The sequence below is a fragment of the Rattus norvegicus genome, chromosome 18, assembly GCF_021556685.1.
Source record: "Rattus norvegicus strain SHRSP/BbbUtx chromosome 18, alternate assembly SHRSP_T2T, whole genome shotgun sequence".
Lineage (NCBI taxonomy): Eukaryota > Metazoa > Chordata > Mammalia > Rodentia > Muridae > Rattus > Rattus norvegicus.
Genome location: NC_141551.1, coordinates 26,522,199 through 26,542,835, shown reverse-complemented (window position 1 = coordinate 26,542,835; position 20,637 = coordinate 26,522,199). Strand labels below are relative to the sequence as shown.

The 20,637-nt window shown below is 43.9% G+C and overlaps 1 protein-coding gene across 4 annotated transcripts in view; it reads right to left on the bottom strand.

The window, feature by feature from the left end:
- The window catches only part of Kdm3b (lysine demethylase 3B), a 55,138-nt gene extending 34,747 nt beyond the window's left edge, over positions 1-20,391 (bottom strand). For 3 of the 4 annotated variants that reach the window (XM_087593509.1, XM_087593510.1, XM_087593508.1), the window contains exons 1-5: positions 20,071-20,391; positions 4,903-5,070; positions 3,647-3,760; positions 2,179-2,284; positions 1,065-1,189 (exon numbers count right to left, since the gene is read on the bottom strand). Coding sequence is in view for 2 of the 4 variants with exons in the window: in XM_087593508.1 (XP_087449634.1) it covers positions 1,065-1,189; positions 2,179-2,284; positions 3,647-3,760; positions 4,903-5,070; positions 20,071-20,265 (708 nt within the window). In the remaining 2 variants the exon portion in view is untranslated. The remainder of the gene's footprint in view (positions 1-1,064; positions 1,190-2,178; positions 2,285-3,646; positions 3,761-4,902; positions 5,071-20,070) is intronic. The other variant, NM_001427469.1, reaches the window with a different exon arrangement.
- Between the last annotated feature and the right edge of the window lie 246 nt (positions 20,392-20,637).

The following is a 20,637-nucleotide window of genomic DNA, read 5'->3' as shown; positions in this document are numbered from 1 at the left end:
TAAAAAAAAAAGTCTGTAGTGGGGACTGGAGCAAAGGAACAGCTCTGTGGGTAAGGACTGTTTCTCTTTCAGAGCAAAGGACCTGGGCTAACACTGGGTTTCCCCACTGCCCACATGGTAAATCATAACTGCCTGGAACTTCAGTTCAAGAACTCCTACTCTCTGCTGGCCTCTGTGGGCACAGCAGGCACACTGTGTCCACACATACATAATTTTTGCTCTTTTTTTCTCTTTAAGATCCAACTGCCTAAGCTTTTCGTGAACCAGTCTAACTCCATCTCAAGGATGAATGCCATTTTGTTATAAGGTCAGAAAAAGGTTATTTAGGTTTGCTGCAAAATTTCAGCTTGATTGTGTTTTAACCTGTTTCTGGAATTTGGCATGCTCCTCACCCTACAGAGTTGACTCTGATAATCTGGAACCTGCTCTGCTAAGTAATTTTGAAATCTTCAGCCAAGGTTCTACATAACCAAAACTCCTCTGGAAATTCCCGAATCCTTGGAAACCTCAAAGCCTTGCACTTTGTGGGGCTATATAAAACCCTAACTTCTCCTATGCTCAATGCTATCTGTTCAACCTCTCACTTTAGGGAGATAGCCCTGTGTGACCCAAAAAAAAAAAAAAAAAAAAAAAAAAAGAAAGAAAGAAAGAAAGAAAGAAAGAAAGAAAGAAAGGAAAAAGGAAGGCTGCATAATTTTTTTTTTTCCAGAGCTGAGGACCGAACCCAGGGCTTGTGCTTGTCAAGCAAGTGCTCTACCACTGAGCTAAATCCCCAACCCCTTGACCAAAGAATTTGGGCAGTGGCCTTTAACCTCATTCGGTGGGATTAGCACTTTCAGAGCGCTGGCCCACATGTATGCACAGGCACACTCAGCTTACAAGCACTTTCAAAGACACTATCCCAAAGCTATGAAATCAATGGGGTTTTTGCATGTTTACCTCTAACTCAGCAATGAAGGAAACAGGAGGAAGTAGAATCCGGTCTTCCTGTGGGTCCTATGCTGAGGTAGTTATGTTCTCTGTCACTTTTAGTTATGCCTCTTACAGAATAAGTTATGCCTCACCTCACTTATAGACACTTCCATGAGCCGGCTGATTGAGTCCTGGCGGCTCACAACACCGCAGAGCCATGCCTCTTCTCCTTCTGGTTGGTAGACCTTGACTCTGTGGCCCTGAACACTATAGGGACCTAAAGGAGAGACCAATCAGAGCTGAATGTTTCGGGCTGAGCTCTAGTCCCTAACCCGAGATAAAAAGTTGGCATTGTCTGTGCAGAACTGAAGGGAGCAACTCTAGTTTTCCATACTTAGCATAAAAATAAAACACATTTTTTCTAATAAGTTTTATAAACTTCTATTTCTAAAGAATCTCCCAAGCCCAACTTTTTCTCAATCTTAAAAAAAAAAATTCTGAAAGGCCAGCCTAAACTTCAAAGCAAAGCAAAGCAAACCAGGCCACTAGACTGAATGTGCTATTAGGTAAAATGGCCATGGGAATGTAAGTGATCATTCATGATCTGCCACCTCCACTTGCGTATCTTTGGGGGGAAAGTTCAATTGATGCTGAAATGACTGGACCCAGGACTCTGTGCATTTTACAGACGCACCCACTTTATTACTGACGACTTCTAGCACATACCTCCCCCTTTCTTCTGCCATTAATGTACAATAGGCCTATGAACAGATTGCTTTATGAAAACACTTTGTTGGTATTAGCAAGCTTGTAGCTCTTGAAAACTTTGCATATGGTTAGTATAAATACCGCTTTCTCTAAAGGCAGTAACCTTGTAAACAGAGCTGAACATTCTGTTTAGTATGTGGTTAACTCCTTGATAAACACTTAAGAAAACACAACAAAACTTTTTGTTGTGAAATGCAGAAAGAGGAGCCGGGGTGCTGTATTTGTTGACTCTATTAACTAGTGGAAAACTGAGTAACTTCATAAGATGAATCCTCTATCCAGTGGGAGAAAGTCACATAGTAGAATTCCTAGGGTCTGAGTAAGAGCCTAATTTTTTTCAATTGGTTCTAGAACTATAGCTAACTACAGATAATCAAAAGTTTCCTCAAAAAAAAAGAAGCCCAGAGGAAATACTTAAAGTTGCACAGTGCTGTAGTCCACCAGCACTAACCACCCACCTGATCTGGAGTCCAAGGACAGAAAACCACTTGTTCTTACCTCGGCTGAAAATCTCTTGTAGTTTTTGGTCACTGACCAAAGCATTAACTGTTTCTCTTAATGCAGCATGTTCTAAAAGAATCTGGTTTTGAACATCTGTTCCCATCTGGTAGAAATAAAAGCAAACACCTGAATATTAAAACGAATGGTAATAAAACTTAACTAGATGAGAAAAATCATACACTAAAAAGCTCTTTAACACACACACGCACACATGCATACACAGGCGCGTGTGCACGCGTGCGCAGCATAGAGATAAATAACGTAAGGATTCTTCTTGATAAGAATAACAAAGAAGGGGTTGGGGATTTGGCTCAGTGGTAAGCCCTGGGTTCGGTCCCCAGCTCCAAAAAAAAGAATAACAAAGAACATAGTTTAGGAAATATTGGTCTCTCGGGGGCTGGAGAGATGGCTCAGCGGTTAAGAGCACCCGACTGCTCTTCCTGAGGTCATGAGTTCAATTCCCAGCAACCACATGATGGCTCACAACCATCTGTAAAGAGATCTGATGCCCTCTTCTGGTGTATCTGAAGACAGCTACAGTGTACTTATATATAATAAATGAATAAATAAAAAAAAAAAAAAAAAAAAAAAGGAAATATTGGTCTCTCAATGCAAGAGTAAAATTGGGGGCTCAGTGGTCAAGAGCACTGACTGCTCTTCCAGAGGTCCTGAGTTCAATTCCCAGCAACCACATGGTGGCTCACAACCATCTGTAATGGGATCTGGTGCCCTCTTCTGGTGTCTGAAGACAGCAACTATGTACTTACATAAGAAAGAGTAAAATCTTTACAGTTTTAAACTTTCAGATAGCCCTTACGACAAGCATGTGCATGCAGTGCCCTCGGGGGTCAGAGGATGATATCAGATCCTCTGGAACTGGAGTCACTTCATGCTGTGAGAACTAGACGTCACTCTTTCCTACTCACCTGCCACTAAAGTGAATGGAAGCCCACTAGGGTCCAGCTATATGAGCTATATCAAAAGCCATCTTAGAGAAGCCTCTTTTCTATTGTGTATGCATATTTATTTTGTATGTTTGTACAAATGTGTGCAGGTTCCCTAGAGGCTGGCCAGAAGAGTGCACTTGTTCCCTTGTAGCTGGGGAACAGGCAGAAGCCTGAGGATGGACTTGATAGGAGCCAAAGGCAAGGTCTCCGGGAGAGCAACAAATACTCTTCAACTGCTGAAGCTCAGAAGCCATTTTTTTTTTCCTGAAGAAACCCTCAGAATCATGGTAGTTTTAAGTCCTGGGTGGCTTTAGAGTGTGTGGGGGAATATGTAGAAGAAAAAAAGAAGCTCCAGTCACTGAATGTACTTTTAAAGAAGCAGAAAACTTCAAAATGCACAAGGTGATTTATTAAACGAAGCAAAGCAATGCTAAAAGAAGAGAGTAAGCCCCATATGTGAATCAACAAGGAAGTTGCAGGAGGTAATCATGAGCCCAGGATTAGGTAGAGACAAGTACCTGGAACAAATGCAACCCATTCGCGTCTGACATGAAGCGAAGCTCTCGATCCACAAGGTATTCAACCGGCACCACAGATCCCAAACCCAGTTTATCCACTAGGGGGGTGAAAGTCTGTGAAGCACAATGACAGGACACTGATTAGAACTTGGAGATAAGTTGACAACTCAGTCTTTAGCTTCAGAGAAAGCACCCATCACTACTCTCTTCTCATCCCAATGGACAGACAAGCTCAAGAACAAGTCCTTGTGAACATTTTCAATGTAGCCTCTGCTCTCAAATGACCACAAGGAGCAAACCATAGGACAGTTTGTTCAATATTTTGGTTTGTTTGATTTTTGGGTCAGATCTCACCCTACAGATCAGGCCAGGATGGAACTGGAAGCAATCCTCCTTCCTCAGCCACCCAAATGCTGAAATCAGTGGTCTGAGCCACTACGAGTGGCCTTAGTGCTCTTGTGTCTAAAAAGGACGTGTGTAATAAATTGCCGCAAGGGACCTGACTAATCCTGCTGGGCTTGCTTCCTAAACTAAACTGTAAAAGTCTAGAGTGAGCAAGGTAGTAAAGGTGCGCTAGCCCACACCCATCCATAATCCTGGCACTTGGGAGGCAGAGGCAGGGAGATCTCTGAGTTCAAGACTAGCCTGGACTACAGAGTGAGTTCCAGGACAGCCAGGGCTACACAGAGAAACCCTGTCTAGAAAAACAAAACAAACAGCTTTTCTTCCAGAACTCAGAAAGAAAAGATCTGTTGAATTTTTGCGTTGGTAACTTTAGAAATAAAATCTGTTAAGGACACAGCCTGTAGATTTCACAATTTCTGAAGAGTAGTTATGAGTTTATATGAACACATAAGAAAAAAAGGTCAGAATCTTCCTATCCAGTAACAGTGATCCAGTCACTGCGTAGCAGGATATAGCTCCATGGTAGAGCCCTAGCCTAGTATGAAAATGGCCCCAGGAGGTCCGAGACTTGATACCCAACACCATAAAAACAAAGAAAATAGAACAACAAGAACAACAACAACAAGCCTTTTTGCAGATAAGAGACATGGCTCAATGAGAGGGTGCTTGCCTAATGTGTACAGTTGTGGGTTTAATCACCAGCACCTGTACTCCAACCCTGGAAGGCAGAAGCAGAGTAAGTTCAAGGCAAGCATGGAGTACAGAGATTTGGAAGCCAATCTGGAGAAAAGATCTCATCTACAACCCATCCAATAAAAGAGACAAGTAAAGATAAAATTAAAGCTACTTACCAGGGCTGGCCACTGTGCAACTGGGACTCGGGTGCCCTGCAGAAGGACCGGGTCCTTCCGGGGAGCCCAAACAAGTGAACCTTCCAGCAGAAGTGCAAGCACTTCTTCAGCATGAACCTTCACCCAGGCGTGCTGCTTCCAGTTACAGCCATCAAATTCTACAAAGATCTGCGGAAGTATTAAAGCCAGTTCAAATATCACATCTTATAATACATAAAAACAATTTTTCTGAGGTGCTTCGGACTAAGAAAATTTCTATAAACTTATTTCTAAGGTCATTTTTTTTATTGATATTTCTTTACTTAAATGATTAAAACAAAACAATGTATTTGGAGTATATGCCACAGGGTGCATGCATGTGGAGGTCAGAGGACAACCTGTGGAGATGCTCTCCTTCCACTGTGGGTCCCAGAGATAGAATCCAGGCTTGGAGGCCAGTGTCATTACCTGACATTTCACTGTGGCTTTTATTACACTCATTTACTTATTTTGCATGTATGTACAAGTGCCAGAATATCACATGGAGGGCAACTTGTAGAAATCACTTCTCTCCCTCCACAACGTGGATCACAGGAGACAGAGCTCAGGTCAACAGGCTTGACACAAGTGTGTTTTATCAGCTGAGCCACCTGACTGCTCCAACGTTTCCTTTTTTTAAAAAAAAAATTATTTTATGTATATGAATGAGTACACTGTAGCTATCTTCAGACACACCAGAAGAGGACACCAGATCCTATTATACATATGAGCCACCATGTGGTTGCTGGGAATTGAACTCAGGACCTCTGGAAGAGCAGTCCTGAAGTGGTCCTGAAGCTGAGCCATCCCTCCAGCCCCCAAATGTTTCCTTTTGTCAGACATGGTCTCAAATACCCCACACTGACTTCTGTTAGAATATGTGTGTTGTGGTTTGCCCTGGAGTTATCTGTATTTTGATGCTAATTCCACTCCCCCAAGTACAGCGGCCTAGTCATACTGTAGACTCAGGTGACTTCACCAGAACCTTCTCCCCATTGAATTTGTAAAGTACAGGTGAGGGCAGGTACAGGATAGGAGGCCTGTCATTGGAGGAAAAGGAAGGATGGGAGGGAGAGAAGTTTGAAGGAAGAGGAGACTGGAAGGGAAAAGAGGAGAGAGGAGGGAGTAGAGAAGGCGTGGCAGGACAATGGAGGCTGACCTAAAGATTCCGCTCTGTGTATTTACAGGTTGTCATTAATGTTAAGGGATGGATGGTACCCGGCTTGGTATGTTTAAGTGGGCAATTATATCTTATCAATTGGGTCAAAGATTATTGTCTTGTGTGTTCTTTTATGTGACGGTTTGAGTGTAGGAAAGTGTGTGGCGGCTGGAGACACCGGGCCACCTCGGAGTTGGGATATCTTGGGGCACTGTGGGCAAAGTAAGCGGGATAAAAGACACAAAACAAATACTTTTTAAAATTTTTTTATATTTTTACAACAACATATATGCACATGTTGTCCGCCACTCCTGGTTTTTTGTAGCACAGGGGTCCAACTCAGCTTTATGCATGCTAGGTGGAAAAATCATCATAAACTAACAAATGAGAGCTGGAAAGATGTTCAGTGGTTAAGAAGTCATACAGGGCTGGAGAAATTGCTCAATGGTTAGAGCACTGACTGCTCTTCCAGAGGTCCTGAGTTCAATTCCCAGCATCCACATCATAGTAGCTTACAACCATCTGTAATGGGATCCAATGCCCTCTTCTGGTGTGTCTGCAGACAGCTACAGTGTACTCATATACATACATACATACATACATACATACATACATACATACATAAAATGAAAGAAAGAAAGAAAAAAAAGAAACTCTCCCAGAGAACCTGGGTTCAGCTCCTAGTGCTGGGTTCACCTCCAGTTTCTAGGGACCTGGCACCCCCTCTCAATACACATGTGGTACATATACATACAAAAAGGTAAGCACTCATACAAATAAAAATAAAATGAACCTTAAAAAAAAATTCTGGGTATGGTGGTGCACTTAAAACCCAAAACTTTGCAGTCAGAGGTAGGTAGGTGTGAGGCCAGTTTGAAATACAAAGTGAGATCTCATCCTCCAAAACAAAAAACTCCAACCATGAAAGAAGATAAAGAATCAATGGTGGTTTACATTCGCTTCAGTAACCTTAAATCCCAATTCTAGAAATTCAAAATCAACAACAGTAAGGGATGGTGAGGGGGTCAGTGGGTAAAGGATGCTTGGTGAAGCATGTTTGACCTGCAGGGACATACTGGGTACTAGGAGAGAATCAATTCCAGCAAACTGTCCTCTGACCTCCACATAGGCATTTTGGCATACACACAAATCTTACCCCATACACAAATAAATGTCTTTAATCTTAGCACTTTGGAGACAGAAACAAGTGGATCTCCAAATTGGATTCCAGCCTGCTCTACATAGCAAGTTCCACACTAGCTAGCCAGGAATACAAACTGAGACATGTCTTAAGCCAAACAAACAATCTAAAATAAAATTTAAAAAATACTTCAATTCTGATTAACACTGGTAATAATTTGACTTCATGTCTGTCATGTAATCATCAGTTTTGATTCTGGCAGTCTCCCAGAAACTCTTTTACTATAACTGATAAGATTGTAGCCTGGAGGTGGTGACTGTTGGTGGCACACACCTCTAATCCCAGAACTCTGGAGGCAGAGACAGGAGGATCTCTGAGTTTGTGGCCAGCCTTGAGGACAGAATGAGTTCTAAGACAGCTAGGGCTACACAGAAAAACCGTGTCTTGAAATCATCAAAAACAAAACAAAAGAACAACAAACAAACAAACAAACAAAAAACACCAACAGAGAGGGGGTAGTGGGGAAGGAAAGAAAGGAGAAAATTGTGTTGTTCTTTTATTCACTAACTTGCCAGGTCCAAGAATATCAAAGTGTAAGATATCCAAGAGTGGGTGACAGGATGGTAAGCCTTAGTTCTGTAAGGGCAGCACTAGAGACCAGTGACACTGCGCTAGACGGGACAAGGCATCTGTCCAGCCTACAACAGTTTCACCCAACAACTATAGTTCAAAGACGAGGGAGGACGATGCCAACTGCTCCACAGAGACAAGCCGCATCCGTCCACTGACAAAGACTTTCTAGCTGGTAATATCACAGAGAAGCACCAAAGATCCACTGTTCTGGAGAAAGGGGGACGGCAAAAGCATGGCACAGAGGAATGAAGACAAAATGGAATCTGTCCTTAACTGACAGTTCCTTTTTTCTAAGATGTATTTCTCTCATTCTTAATTGTACTCGTGTGAGTACAGGCACACGGGAAGACAGAAGAGCTGGAGTGGTAGGCAGCTGTGGGGGACACCAAGCTTGGATCCACTCCCAGCGCAGTGCATGATTTCTACTGCTGAGCCATTTCTCTCACTATTTTTATGTGCCTACCTACCTACCTAACCTAACCTAACCTACCTACCTAACCTACCTACCTAACCTAACCTACCTACCTACCTACCCTACCTACCTAACCTATCTAACCTACCTACATAACCTACCTAACCTACGTACCTAACTAACTACCTAACCTACCTAACCTACCTACCTACCCTAACCTACCTAACCTACCCTACCTAACCTATCTACCTACCTAACCTACCTACCTACCTAACCTACCTACCTAACCTAACCTACATACCTAACCTACCTACCTAACTAACCTAACCTACCCAACTATCCTAACCTACCTAACTAACCTAGCCTATCTTTGGTTTTTTGAGATGGGGTCTCTCTATGCAGCCCTCCCTGGTTGGCCTCTGAGCGTTAGGATTAAAGGTGTGCATCCCCACCACCTCCCAGCGTGCCCCACCTCTTTTTATTTTCCATCTGTGTATCTTACCTGAATATGTCTGCACACCACGTGTATGTCTGGTACCACAGAGGCCTAAAGAGGGCAGCAGCTCCTCTGGAACTGACATCACGAATGGCTGATTCCCAACATGACTGTTGGGAATTGAATCTTGGTCCTCAGTGCTCTTAACCACTGAGCCATCTCTACAGAAAGCCCCACTCCCCTTTTATGATTTTCTTTAAATTTAATTTATTCATTTATTATATATAAGTACACTGTAGCTGTCTTCAGATACACCAGAAGAGGGCATCAGATCTCTTTACAGATGGTTGTGAGCCACCATGTGGTTGCTGGGAATTGAACTCAGGACCTCTGGAAGAGCAGTCAGCAGTCAGTGCTCCTAACTGCTGAGCCATCTCTCCAGTCCTTTTTTGTTTTTGTTTTTTTTTTTTTAAATAAGATTTTACTTTTTAAAAAAATGGGTGCCTTGGGGGTTGGGGATTTAGCTCAGTGGTAGAGCACTTGCCTAGCAAGCGCAAAGCCCTGGGTTCGGTCCCCAGCTCCGAAAAAAAGAAAAGAAAAAAAAAAGGGTGCCTTAAAAAAAAGGAAGTGTCTTAGTAGGATGTGGTGTCATCCCAGCAGTTGAAGGCAGGAGCTGGATGGTCTCTTTGAAAAGGCCAGCCTGATCAATCTACATACAGATCAGCTTCTGAGACAGCCAGGAATATTGCTCACAGAAACTGTCTGGAAAACAAAACAAAAACCAGGCAAACAAAGAGTAGGGGATGGTAGATGGGGTGTGAATGCAGCTCCCCTGGAGCTGAGCTTACTATACTCAGCTGTGAACAGCCAGTGTGGGCACCGAGAATGAACTCTGGTCCTCTGCAAGAGCAGCAAGTGCTCAACAGTGCACTGAGCAGTCAGTCTCTCCAGATCTCACTTTCTGTTTCGTTTTTTCCTTTTGGGGCTATAGAGATGGCTCAGTGGCTTTAAAACACTGTTTGCACGTCCAAAAAAACACTGGTTGCACTTCCAGAGGACCTAAGTTTAATTCCCAGCAACCACATGTCAGCTCACAATTGTTTGTAACTCCAGTACCAGAGGAATCTGACACCCTCACACATACATACAATGCAGGCAAAACACCAAAGCACATAAAATAAAAATAAAGTAAAAATCATAACGTGTGTATGTGCAAGTTCCTTGAGTGCAAGTGCGTGCCTACAGAGGATATCTAATCCCCTAGAGCAAGAGCATTTGATTGTGAGCCACCTGGTGTGGGAGCTAGGAACAGAACTCAGGTCCAAAACAAGAGGCTCTTTTTTTTTTTTTTTTTGGTTCTTTTTTTTGGAGCTGGGAACCGAACCCAGGGCCTTGCGCTTCCTAGGCAAGCGCTCTACCACTGAGCTAAATCCCCAACCCCGAACAAGAGGCTCTTAACCACTGAGCCATCTCTCCAGCCCCCTTTTTAGTTTTTTTCAGAGAGGGTTTTTCTGTGTAGCCCTGGCTATCTACTAACTGTAGACCAGGCAGGTCTTTAAGATATCTGCCGGGGTTGGGGATTTAGCTCAGTGGTAGAGCGCTTGCCTAGCAAGCGCAAGGCCCTGGGTTCGGTCCCCATCTCCGGAAAAAAAAAAAAGAACCAAAAAAAAAAAAAAAAAGATATCTGCCAGCCCCTGCCTCCGGTGTACTGAAAACTGGGCATCACCATACCCAGCTTAGCTTCCCTCATTTCTTCTAATGTACACTTGCATGTCTTTACCAAGTTATCAGTAGTTGTTATCAGCTGCTGAAAACTACTACACCCTCTCCTGTGTCATTTGCATTTGTTTTGAGACAAGGCCCCATGTGGCCTAGTTGTCTTAACCTTGGCCTTAACCTCACTACTTACTTGAGGCAGGCTTTATACATTATCTTCCTGAATCCGACCTTCTGAGTGCTGGGTTGCAGGTCTGAGTGCCAGCACATTCAGCTGTATGTTTGCTTATGTTTTATTCTTCTTTATCCATTTTTCATTTTAATATTTTATCTTTTGATGGATGCATTATTCTATTTAGTCATCCTTTTTGTTTTTACTTCCCAGCTAAGAAGTCCCTAGATGATTCTAAGGGTAGGTTGCTTGTTTTACAGAACTTCAAAGAACCATCATTCTCCTACTTTTAAAGTTAGCAAGGGAGATATCACAAAATAAATTTTGAAAAGACAATGCTACCTGGTAAAATAAATTCAGTTTACAATGAATCTTATAATTAGATGACTAAAATACAACAGATCCTGTGAAGTGTTACAGAGGAGGTATACCAGAGTTGTGGTACACTCACTTAATCCCAGCATTTGGGAGGCAGAGGCAGGTGAATTCAAGGCTAGCCTAGTCTACGAACAGCCAGACTAAACAGTGAAACCCTTTCTCAAAACAAAACAAAACAGTCACTAACTAAGTCAATCTGAGTTTTAGAAAGTGGTATCTACTTTCAGACTACTGTGAAACTCTCAAGACATGGGGATAAAAGAAAGTTGCAGATTATTTGAAGGCAGGTAGATACAAGTATGAGTGGGACAGAGTGGGTTCACATGACTTTTTTTATTTGTTCTGATATTTCATCCATGTATATAATACAGCCTAACTCCTCTCCCCAGACTTACTCTCCTAACCATCCCTATCACACCACACCACACCCCCCCCAGCAGTGTTTTCCAGATTCATGACTTTTGTGACCCTTTCATTTTAACCAGGGCCAGCCCTGTGACCTCTGGATTGGAACTATCTGGTGGAGCCTGGTGGGGTCACCAGTGGGTATACAATTGAAAGCCTAAGACTTTCAGCAGCCAACAACTAACAAAGAGTGTGTGTGGTCTATAAGCCTAAGCCCCTCATCCCTTTGCACCTGACTTCCGGTACAGACCAGAGCAAGTATCTGAGGCCTTGCCCTGGACCTTGTTACTTCACAACACTTCCCCCACTCTGTGCTTGCTTGGTTCCCCCAGTTCAGAGGGGAGTGGATAAACACATGTCTAGGGATGGACATCACCCTTATTCTCAGCACCTTGTGCAGCCATGAGTTTGTACATTCCCAGCAGTTCATTAGAGTGGTTTCTCCGACTAAGGCTGAGACAAGTAGTTATGGGTAGAAGACATAATTGTCGTCAGATTTTTTTTTCTCTTCAATGAGTGTGTTCACTTATTTACATAACCAATTTTTAAGGGAAAATTAAATTTGGCTTAGCCTTAAAAGATAAAACTTTTAAGGGAGTGAACTATAGGAAAGAAGATGAAAAAAATCAGTGAGACTATATGAATGTAAAGTATACTTGAGAATACTAGAGATAAGAATAAAAAGATAGGATGAGGGTGGGAGAAATGGCACAGTGGTTAGGAGTGTGTACTGCTCTTCCAGAGGACATGAGTTCAAATCCCAGCAAGTTGCTGGGTGGCTCACAACCATCTGTAATGAGATCTGCTGCCCTCTTCTGGTGTGTCTGAAGACAGCTACAATGTTCTTATACATAATAAATAAATCTTAAGGGAAAAAAAGAAAAACTGGGTTGATGATTTCAGAGGGTAAAGGAAATAAAACATTAATTGCTAAGATTCCTGAATTTCTCCTTCTAAATATGAATTATATACAATTTTACAAAACTGTAGGATCTGTGGACAGCTAAAGTGGGTGATGAAACAAGTCTACAGACTGCTATTTTTAAGTAAGTATTTTCTCTTTATAGTTTCTTTGAATTTTCAAGAGATATTTTTCATTCCCATCTAATACTGAGTATATTAAATGTAAGGTATTTGGGTGTAACAGGGATAATCTGAATAAAAATTCAAACATGTACAACATTCTGAGAAGCTGTGAAATCAAAGTTGGGTAAGGATCTGCACCCCAGCTCTCCCATGTCTTTACCTCAGCCTCTTTGACTCATTTCCCTTTGCCTATAAATAGAAAGAATAAGGGCCTCAAGGGATTGCCTTGGGATTAACCCTCATTCCCTAAGCAAGTTTGTATTACTTACTGGTCATGGTATAAATTGGGATTAGTTTTAAAAAAGCAAATGTTTATTTTATTTTTTGAGGCAGGGTCAAGTAGCCCTGGGTGGCCTTCAACTCCATCTGCAGCTAATAACGCCTTTAAGTGTCTGCTCCTCTAGCCTCTAGCCCCCTAGTTCTGGGAGCACTGGAGCATGCCACACCTATGTGGGGTTGAGGATGGAGCCCAGGGCTTCATGATGCCAGGCAATCACTCTATCAGTTTTAGCTACATCCCTAGTCCCAGAAAGTTCTGTTGCATGCAAGGTCAATATGTGGATAGTGAACTCACTAGCAGTGAGAGCTGACTGAACTTGAAATGACCCTTTTGGAGAAGCCAAGAGGAACAAAACAAAACTGGGCACGCCTTTAACCCCAGCACTTGGGAGGCAGAGGCAGGCGGATTTCTGAGATTTTTAAGCCAGTCTGGTATTTGGAGTTTCAGCCAGTCAAGTCTACATACAAAGACAATGTCTCAAAAGAGAGAAAAAAGAGAGAAGGGGAGGGCACATCAGAACCAGAAAGAAAAGGAAAATTTAAGCCCAGACTGGGCATACGGGTGCTTATCTGTGATCCCAATATCAGGAAGCCGGAGGGGAAGGCTGTTCAGGGGTCATCTGGGCTACATACCAAGGCTATCTCAAAAAGGAACAGGATTAAAGCACTGGGAGACAAAAGCATTAGGGAAAGAGAAAACCACAGAATGAGGGCTGCTTTCTATAAACATCTGTAAGACACACCCAGTCTTCCTGGTCTATTCTTCCCAAGGCAAAGATCCTTCTTATTGAGCAGATGAGGAGTCTCATCTCTATAGATATACCCTCTACTGTAAATTAATAACCCTGCATATGGATTTTCAAATCAGTCTCCAGAGAGTTTGGTTAGTGAGTCAGTCCCCTAGAGCCTCATTACCCATCACATCTCTAAAAATATGGAGCTTAAGGTCTTGGAAAACTCAGAGGCCACACCACGTGAGTCACAACTAACAATCAGGAAGGTTTTACCCATTTGCAGAACAAGAGTAAAGTAAAGAACACTTTAGCAGAGGGCATGATGGGCTTAGAAGGGCTTAAAAGTCACCAAAGTGTCAGAGGCAGTGGGAACTGAGGAGTGAATAACAGGTGTTAGTTAGGTGTGCTCAGACCTTAAAGCCAGTGTTAAATCACCAACAACAGAAAGAGTTTCTCATTTCCCATTCTGGGTCTATTTGTGAATGGAAAACTAAACCAGCAGAACAGCTAGAAGAATATAGAGTGCATACAAGTGGCCAGCAGACAAAGAGTTAATGACATGAATCTCTGATAAACAAAAAAACAAGAAAGATCTAGCTTGGTACCACACACCTATAACACCAGGCCAAGACCAGCCCAGGCTCTGACTGTAAAAACAAAAGCAAAACCTAGCCAGGCAGGCACAGGTCGGTTGAAGCAGGTCAGCTCCAGGCCAGCTGAGACTTGGTGAGAGAGTCTAGAAGGAGCCCACCCCACCCCACACAAGTGCACAAAGGGAGGGAAGCTGTGATGCTGTGCTAAGGGGGATGAGATGGTCGCTGCAAGGAGGGGGCAGGCTCGCTCTAAACTCTAAAAAATGGAGTGCAGAGAAGGCAGAACACACCTGGTATCTATCCCAGCACCTGGGATGCTAAGGAAAGGGCTTCTCAGATTCCAGGATACCCTGGGCAGCCTGGTAAGATCCTTGGCAGTCTTCTTTTGTGGGCCTACAGTGCACTATAGTTCTGACTGGCCTGAATTCTCCCTCCTCCGGCCTGGAGCAATTCACCACTACACCACACCAGGCAAAAGAAATGTTCTTTAAAAATGAACAAGGGTAAAAAAAATGAACAAGGGTGCTGGAGAGATGGCTCAGCATTTAAGGCCACTGACTGCTTCTGAGTTCAATTCCCAGCAACCACATGGTGGCTCACAACCTTCTGTAATGGGATTTGATGCCCTCTTCTGGTGTATCTGAAGGCAGGAACAGTGTACTCAACACATAAGGTAAATTAAAAAAAAAATTCTAAAAAGAGAAAAGGGGTCATTTAGAAGAAATATATTAAAAAAAAAACCAAGAGTGGTGGTCCCAGAACTCAAGGCAGCGGAATCTTTGAGCTCTAGCATGGTCTACACAATCAAGTTACATCCTGAATCCTTGTCCAAAAAAAGAGTAGATCTGGAGTTAACATGATAGGCATTCTTAAAGGGGACCCAACTAAACAGTCTATATTCTTATTAAATGAGAAGAACCTTGTTGCACTTAAAGCTACACTCCAAAATGTTGGGAAATAGAGGCACGAATCTCCTCACCCAGTTTATCTAAAACTCTCTAATCTAGGTGTGGTGGCCACACCTGTATTCAGAATATTTACAAGGCTAAGGCAGGAGGATCTCTAACTTCAAAACCAGCCTCATCTACATATCAAGTTCCAGACCAAGGATGAAAAACAGTAGGGGGTGGGAAAGATGAATACACTTTCAAGCCCCAAGGACGACTCGCAGATAGGAATCACAAGGAACTAGCCAGAACGAGGCTAGACTATGTATCACAAAGGGATTACTTAGAGCAATTCTTACCCTGAAACAGGAAAGATTAAAAATTAAAACATTGGGTTGGGGATTTAGCTCAGGGGTAGAGCACTTGCCTAGCAAGCCCAAGGCCCTGGGTTCGGTCCCCAGCTCCGAAAAAAAGAAAAAAGAAAAAAAAAATTAAAACATTAAGGCAGACACACTTTCCAATGCTACCTTTACAGCACCATTTAACCCCACAGTGCTGTGGCAATAAAGCTTTAGCTAATAAAAATGGTGATGCCACAACTCATTAGTAGGAAAAAAGGGTAGACTGCCTATTTTATATCCAATGAAAAAAATATCAGGTGAATGGCAGATCCAAAGATTAACAGAAGCAGGGAGTACTGGAGAATGACTTTAATACTAACTAGCACTTAAGTTCACCAGCCTGGTTTACCTAATGAGTTCCAAGCATACCACTGAAACATGGGGGGAATGTCTCAAAAAAGAAAATGAGGGGAAAAAAGATTAAAATGAAAATATTAAGAATAATTGTAAAATCTTAAGGGTTAGAAAGTTCTTTCTAAGCAAGACAGTGTGTGTGTATGTGTGTGTGTGTGTGTGTGTGTGTGTGTGTGTGAGTGTGAGAGAGAGAGAGACAGACAGACGACAGACACTGAGTGGGGGAGGGAGAGAAAAATGGAGAGAGGGAAAGAGAGGTGGGTGGGGTGGGGAGCCAGGTGGTGGTGGCACAAGCCTTTAACCCCAGTATAAACTAAGGAGGCAGAAAGAGGTAGATCTCTGTGTTCGAGGCCAGTCTGGTCTACAGAGTTCCAGAACAGCCAGGGCTACACAGAGAAACCGGTCTCAAAACAAAACAAAACAAAACAAAACAAAACAAAAAAAACCAAACAAACAAAAAAAAAAAACAAAAAAAACCCCCAACCTAACCAATATACTAGAAGGGTTAATAACAATATGAAGAGAAAAACACAGCTCATTTGTCAAGTAAGGGAAAGATGTATAAATAGGACAGAAGCAAAGAGATGAAACACATCCAGAAAGAGACCAGCAGTCATGAAAACGTTAGATACTGTTTCTCACTGCCTAGACTGGCAACAACAATAGACTGATGATGTCTTTGACAGAGAAGGAAAGTAAGACCTCCACCACTGTTGGTGACTGGAAAACATCCATGCATTACTTAATAAAAGTACACACATTGCACCTGACAATCTCACTCTTGGATGCCTATAATCACAAAAGAAACCTGGATCACAAAACTAAATCACAAGAATATACAAAAGACATGTTAGAATATTCCCTATTCCTCCAGAAAAAACAAAGACAAAAAAATTAAATAAAGTGGATTCTACCAAGAGAAATAAGAATAAATCAGTAAATAATGGCACACCCATTCTGTGAAGTATGAAGTAATTATTAAAAATGATAAAGATTTGGGAGTGTTTGCCTAGCATGTGTAAATCCCCTGGGAGGGTTGAGAATTGGGAAGAGTTTACAATATATATAGCTATTATGTCCATGATATATAATGTTCAACTAAATAAAGCAGGGCTGGAGAGGCAGCTTAGTGGCTAGGACCACTGGCTGCTCTTGCAAAGGACCCCGTTCTGTTTCCAGTACCCACATGGTGGCCCACAGCTGTCTATAATTACAGTTCCAGAAGATCGTGCACCCTCTTCTGACCTCAGGCACCAGGCCTGCACTGCTGTATATGTACATATGCAGGCAAAGACACTCATTTAAAGAAAGTAAAATAGGCTTGTTTGGTTTTAGAGCTGCTGGCAAATACTGTGTATTGAGCCAGCGTCTGTTTAAATGTGTGCAGAGAATAATTTCCCAGGTGTGCACCCACCCCAGTGTCAGTCTCTACAGCAGGACTTGTGCACAGAGACACCCCCTCCCAACTGATCCAACCCTATTTTTGTCCTCATTTTTTTTTTTGTAAGTAGAAGTTATTTTTTATAGGAAAAAAAATCATATTCTTCCTTGGTAAGTTGAAGCTGGCAGGGTGAAAATACACTGCTCTCAGGGCTACAACTGACATTCTGTAAATAGTTTTACTATCATAACCAAGAGAACAATCCATGGTATTTTTGTCTATGTGTCTATTACCCCTATATATGTAATAATCTCAAAAGACTCTGGGACTTACATGGACCAATAGTGACTTAGGAACTCAAATTGTACAACTAGATTAGAAAATAAAATAAATGCAAAAATTCAATAATCTTGCAACATAACTTAAAAAACAAAACACATATTTTGAAAGACAAAGTCAACAGTCTGAAAAAGGGGAAAATTGCATTTGTATCCGGCTAAAAATCAGTAGCTGCTTGTCAAAGGGAAGCTCACTGGAGAAGACACCCACTCTTAAGACCCTCAAGAACAAAATTTCCAAGAAATGGAGTATTGATTTTCTTTTTTTTTTCACATCACTTCTTAAAGCAGCATACGACATTAATAATGAAATTAAAAAAAAACAGGTTCATTAAATGTATAACTAGTATACTCTTAAATATTTCTGGGTCAACAAGTATTTAGAAAGAGGGTATTAATGGAGCCTAAAATTGAGCAATGTGTTTTCAATCACTTGAGAAACTCATTCATCCAACCCTCAATTACTCATCCTTAACAGGGGGCGCCCTGCTATGCATTACTCAAAACTAAGCACGCCTGAAAACCTCTTAAACATGACTGAAAGAAAATCTGCCCAATCACCGGCCAGCAGCTGGCAAACTCCACCCTTGAGTACAGGAAGAACACTTTTGATTGGAAGACAGTTGTGTTTACTACAATGTGGTGCAAATTGGAAAGGTCCACATGCCCAGAGTCCAAGGCATTCTCGTCAATGAAAACGGAAAACAGGCCGGCAAATTCAGATCCCTCGCTAGTCACTGCCATTAAAAGAACCTCAGAACAGTTCTGCAAGATGGCTTTAAAAAAACCTTAAAGGCCCAGACTTTTGTTGTGACTTTTCTTATATATGTGCCTGGATAAAAGTACAGGGCAAGAACAAATGTACCCAACCCGAAGTTACCTTTACTTCTGTACTCACATTGCATCATACAAGACCTCAATACATTTCCCAAGAACCCCTGCAAGTTTTTAAAGGGTTAGGGAAGACCCACTTCCTACTGGTCAAGAGGTAAACTTATTGAGAACTTAGCCCTAGTAGGTGTCCAACACTATGTGAACTTCAAAACCCTCTGCCCTCAGGGAGACCAACACCACCAAAGTGAATGGGTAGCCATTTCAGGTGCATAGCTCATTAGCTCAACTCATCTGATAGTGGAAACATGGAAACAACTATTCAAAGAATTGGGAAGTAACTCCCAGTCTAGAAGCTGGAATGACAAAGCCTCAGGTCAGAGTATGCTCATATGGGTGGATCTGAAGGGTTTGCTCTGGAGGGTGAATTTGTTAATCTGAAAGAAACCGCCTTGATCTGAACACAAGGGCAAAGTAATTTGGAGTCAAACTCCATTTTACTACATCCTGAACCCCTTATATCTGCGGCATCTTTTAAAAAATTCACTTCACTAAAGCTTCATAAATACCCTTAACAGGCCTTCGTCATACACCCCGGAGAATGAGCCAAGAAAGTCAATTGAAGCAGGGGAGGTAAACTTGATCCAGGGAACAAGTCGTAAAACAAACACCCCAAAGACTGCTGATCAGACAGTCCAGAGAAACCAGCAGCACGCAACTACATTAATCCTAAATCTCACAAAATACGTTTCTGTTTAGTGAATAAAATGTCTACTGAATTCAGTTCATCAAGAATATTCACTTTCTGCTTACTGATCTATAGATAATCCCAAAACACCCTTCCCGCCCTGTTTTTCATAGCTCTATTTCACCAGAGAAGCTAGAGCCGCTATCAGAATGAGGAGAACATAAGAGGCCTGGCAAAATTCAAAGGTAGCATTTTGCCGCCACATTAACAACAACAACAAAAAGCTCAGGACCTCGAATGCTAGTTAACTTCTTACCGAGCAACTTTCACCACAAAATATAACGAGGCAAGCGTCCAAACCCTAATACAAAGTTTCAAAGCAAAAGCTCTCAAGGTTAGTTAGGGGAGTAACCAAGTTAGAAGCCAAAAGCACCACTCAGCAGCCTCATTAGGCTAGCACAGACCTCAAACTTAGCAAAAAGCTAAAACTGCAGCTCCTGTTACCTCGAAGCGCCAAAGAAAAGGGCGTTCGAAATCAGACCACAGAACTGGTCTTTCTGGGGATCGTCAGGCCGAGCACTGCTCCAACAAGAAGGAAGTAAGTGCCAGATTAGAAAAAAAAGAGCCCCGAGCAGCTTTAACTGCAGCCTCAGTGCCTCCCGCAACTGCCCACATTCCGGCCGCTCTGAGAGCTCCAGGAGGAGGGGAACCCGGAGCGAGTCCCCCAAGACGGCCTGGGGATCACAGTCCGCGTCTTCTAGCCGAATTTTGAGGGACCCGGGAACCCAGGGTTCGAGAGCCTGCTCCGAGGGCGTGTAGGGGGTGGGGGGGTTCGCGGAGCAGGGTCGCCCAGGAGGCGGGGCCTGCCGGCTAGAAGCAGCAGCAGCAGCTCTTCGCACCCCGGCCGCCCCCCAGGAGAAACTGGGGCGCGCACCCCGACGCGGAAGCAACGCCGGCCAGAGCCCGAATGCCCGGGCGCCCAGGTGCCGGCGGGGGGCGCTCAGGAGAGCCGGGGGCGCGGAACTGGGTCACCCCCGCCTCACCACCCCCTCACAAAGGCCCCCGGGGAGGCCGCCCACAGGCCCCGCAGCCCCGGCCTCGCGTGCCCGCCTCGGCCGCCACTCACCGCTAGGTCCTGGGGCACCGCCCCGCTCATGGCCCGCACCGTGCCGGCCCTCCAGGCCCGAGTGCGCAGCGCAGGCCCAGGATCTCCGCTCACCGCCGCCGCCGCCGTGGGGGCCGAGGCCGAAGCTGAGGCCGTAGGGTCCGCGAACAGAAGCAACAGCCGCTTGCCCACCGGGGAGGCCGCCGCGTCCGCCATCGCCAGGGCCGGACGGACCCGCGCTCCCGCCCGCCGCCTCCCACCACCTCCGCCGCCAAGCGCCCGATCCACCCGCAAGGCCTCCCTCCGCACCACCCGCGGCCGCCGCTCCCCCCCACCCCCCCCAACAGCCACCACCAACCACCGGCGCCGCGCAGCGCCCCCCGTGGCCGGGAGCGGAGGCACAGCCAGGGCGGCGCACAGCGCCCCCAGCGCTCCGGAGCTGGGGAGCAGCTCTCAGCCCCTCGCAGCGCTCCGCCCTAACCTCCCCGGGGCCTGCAGTGCCCCCTGCGATCCGGAGGGGAATTGCAATTTCCGCTGGGGGGCGGGAAGGTGGGCGGGTTCTCATCGCCCTTCCCTCCAGTCCCACCA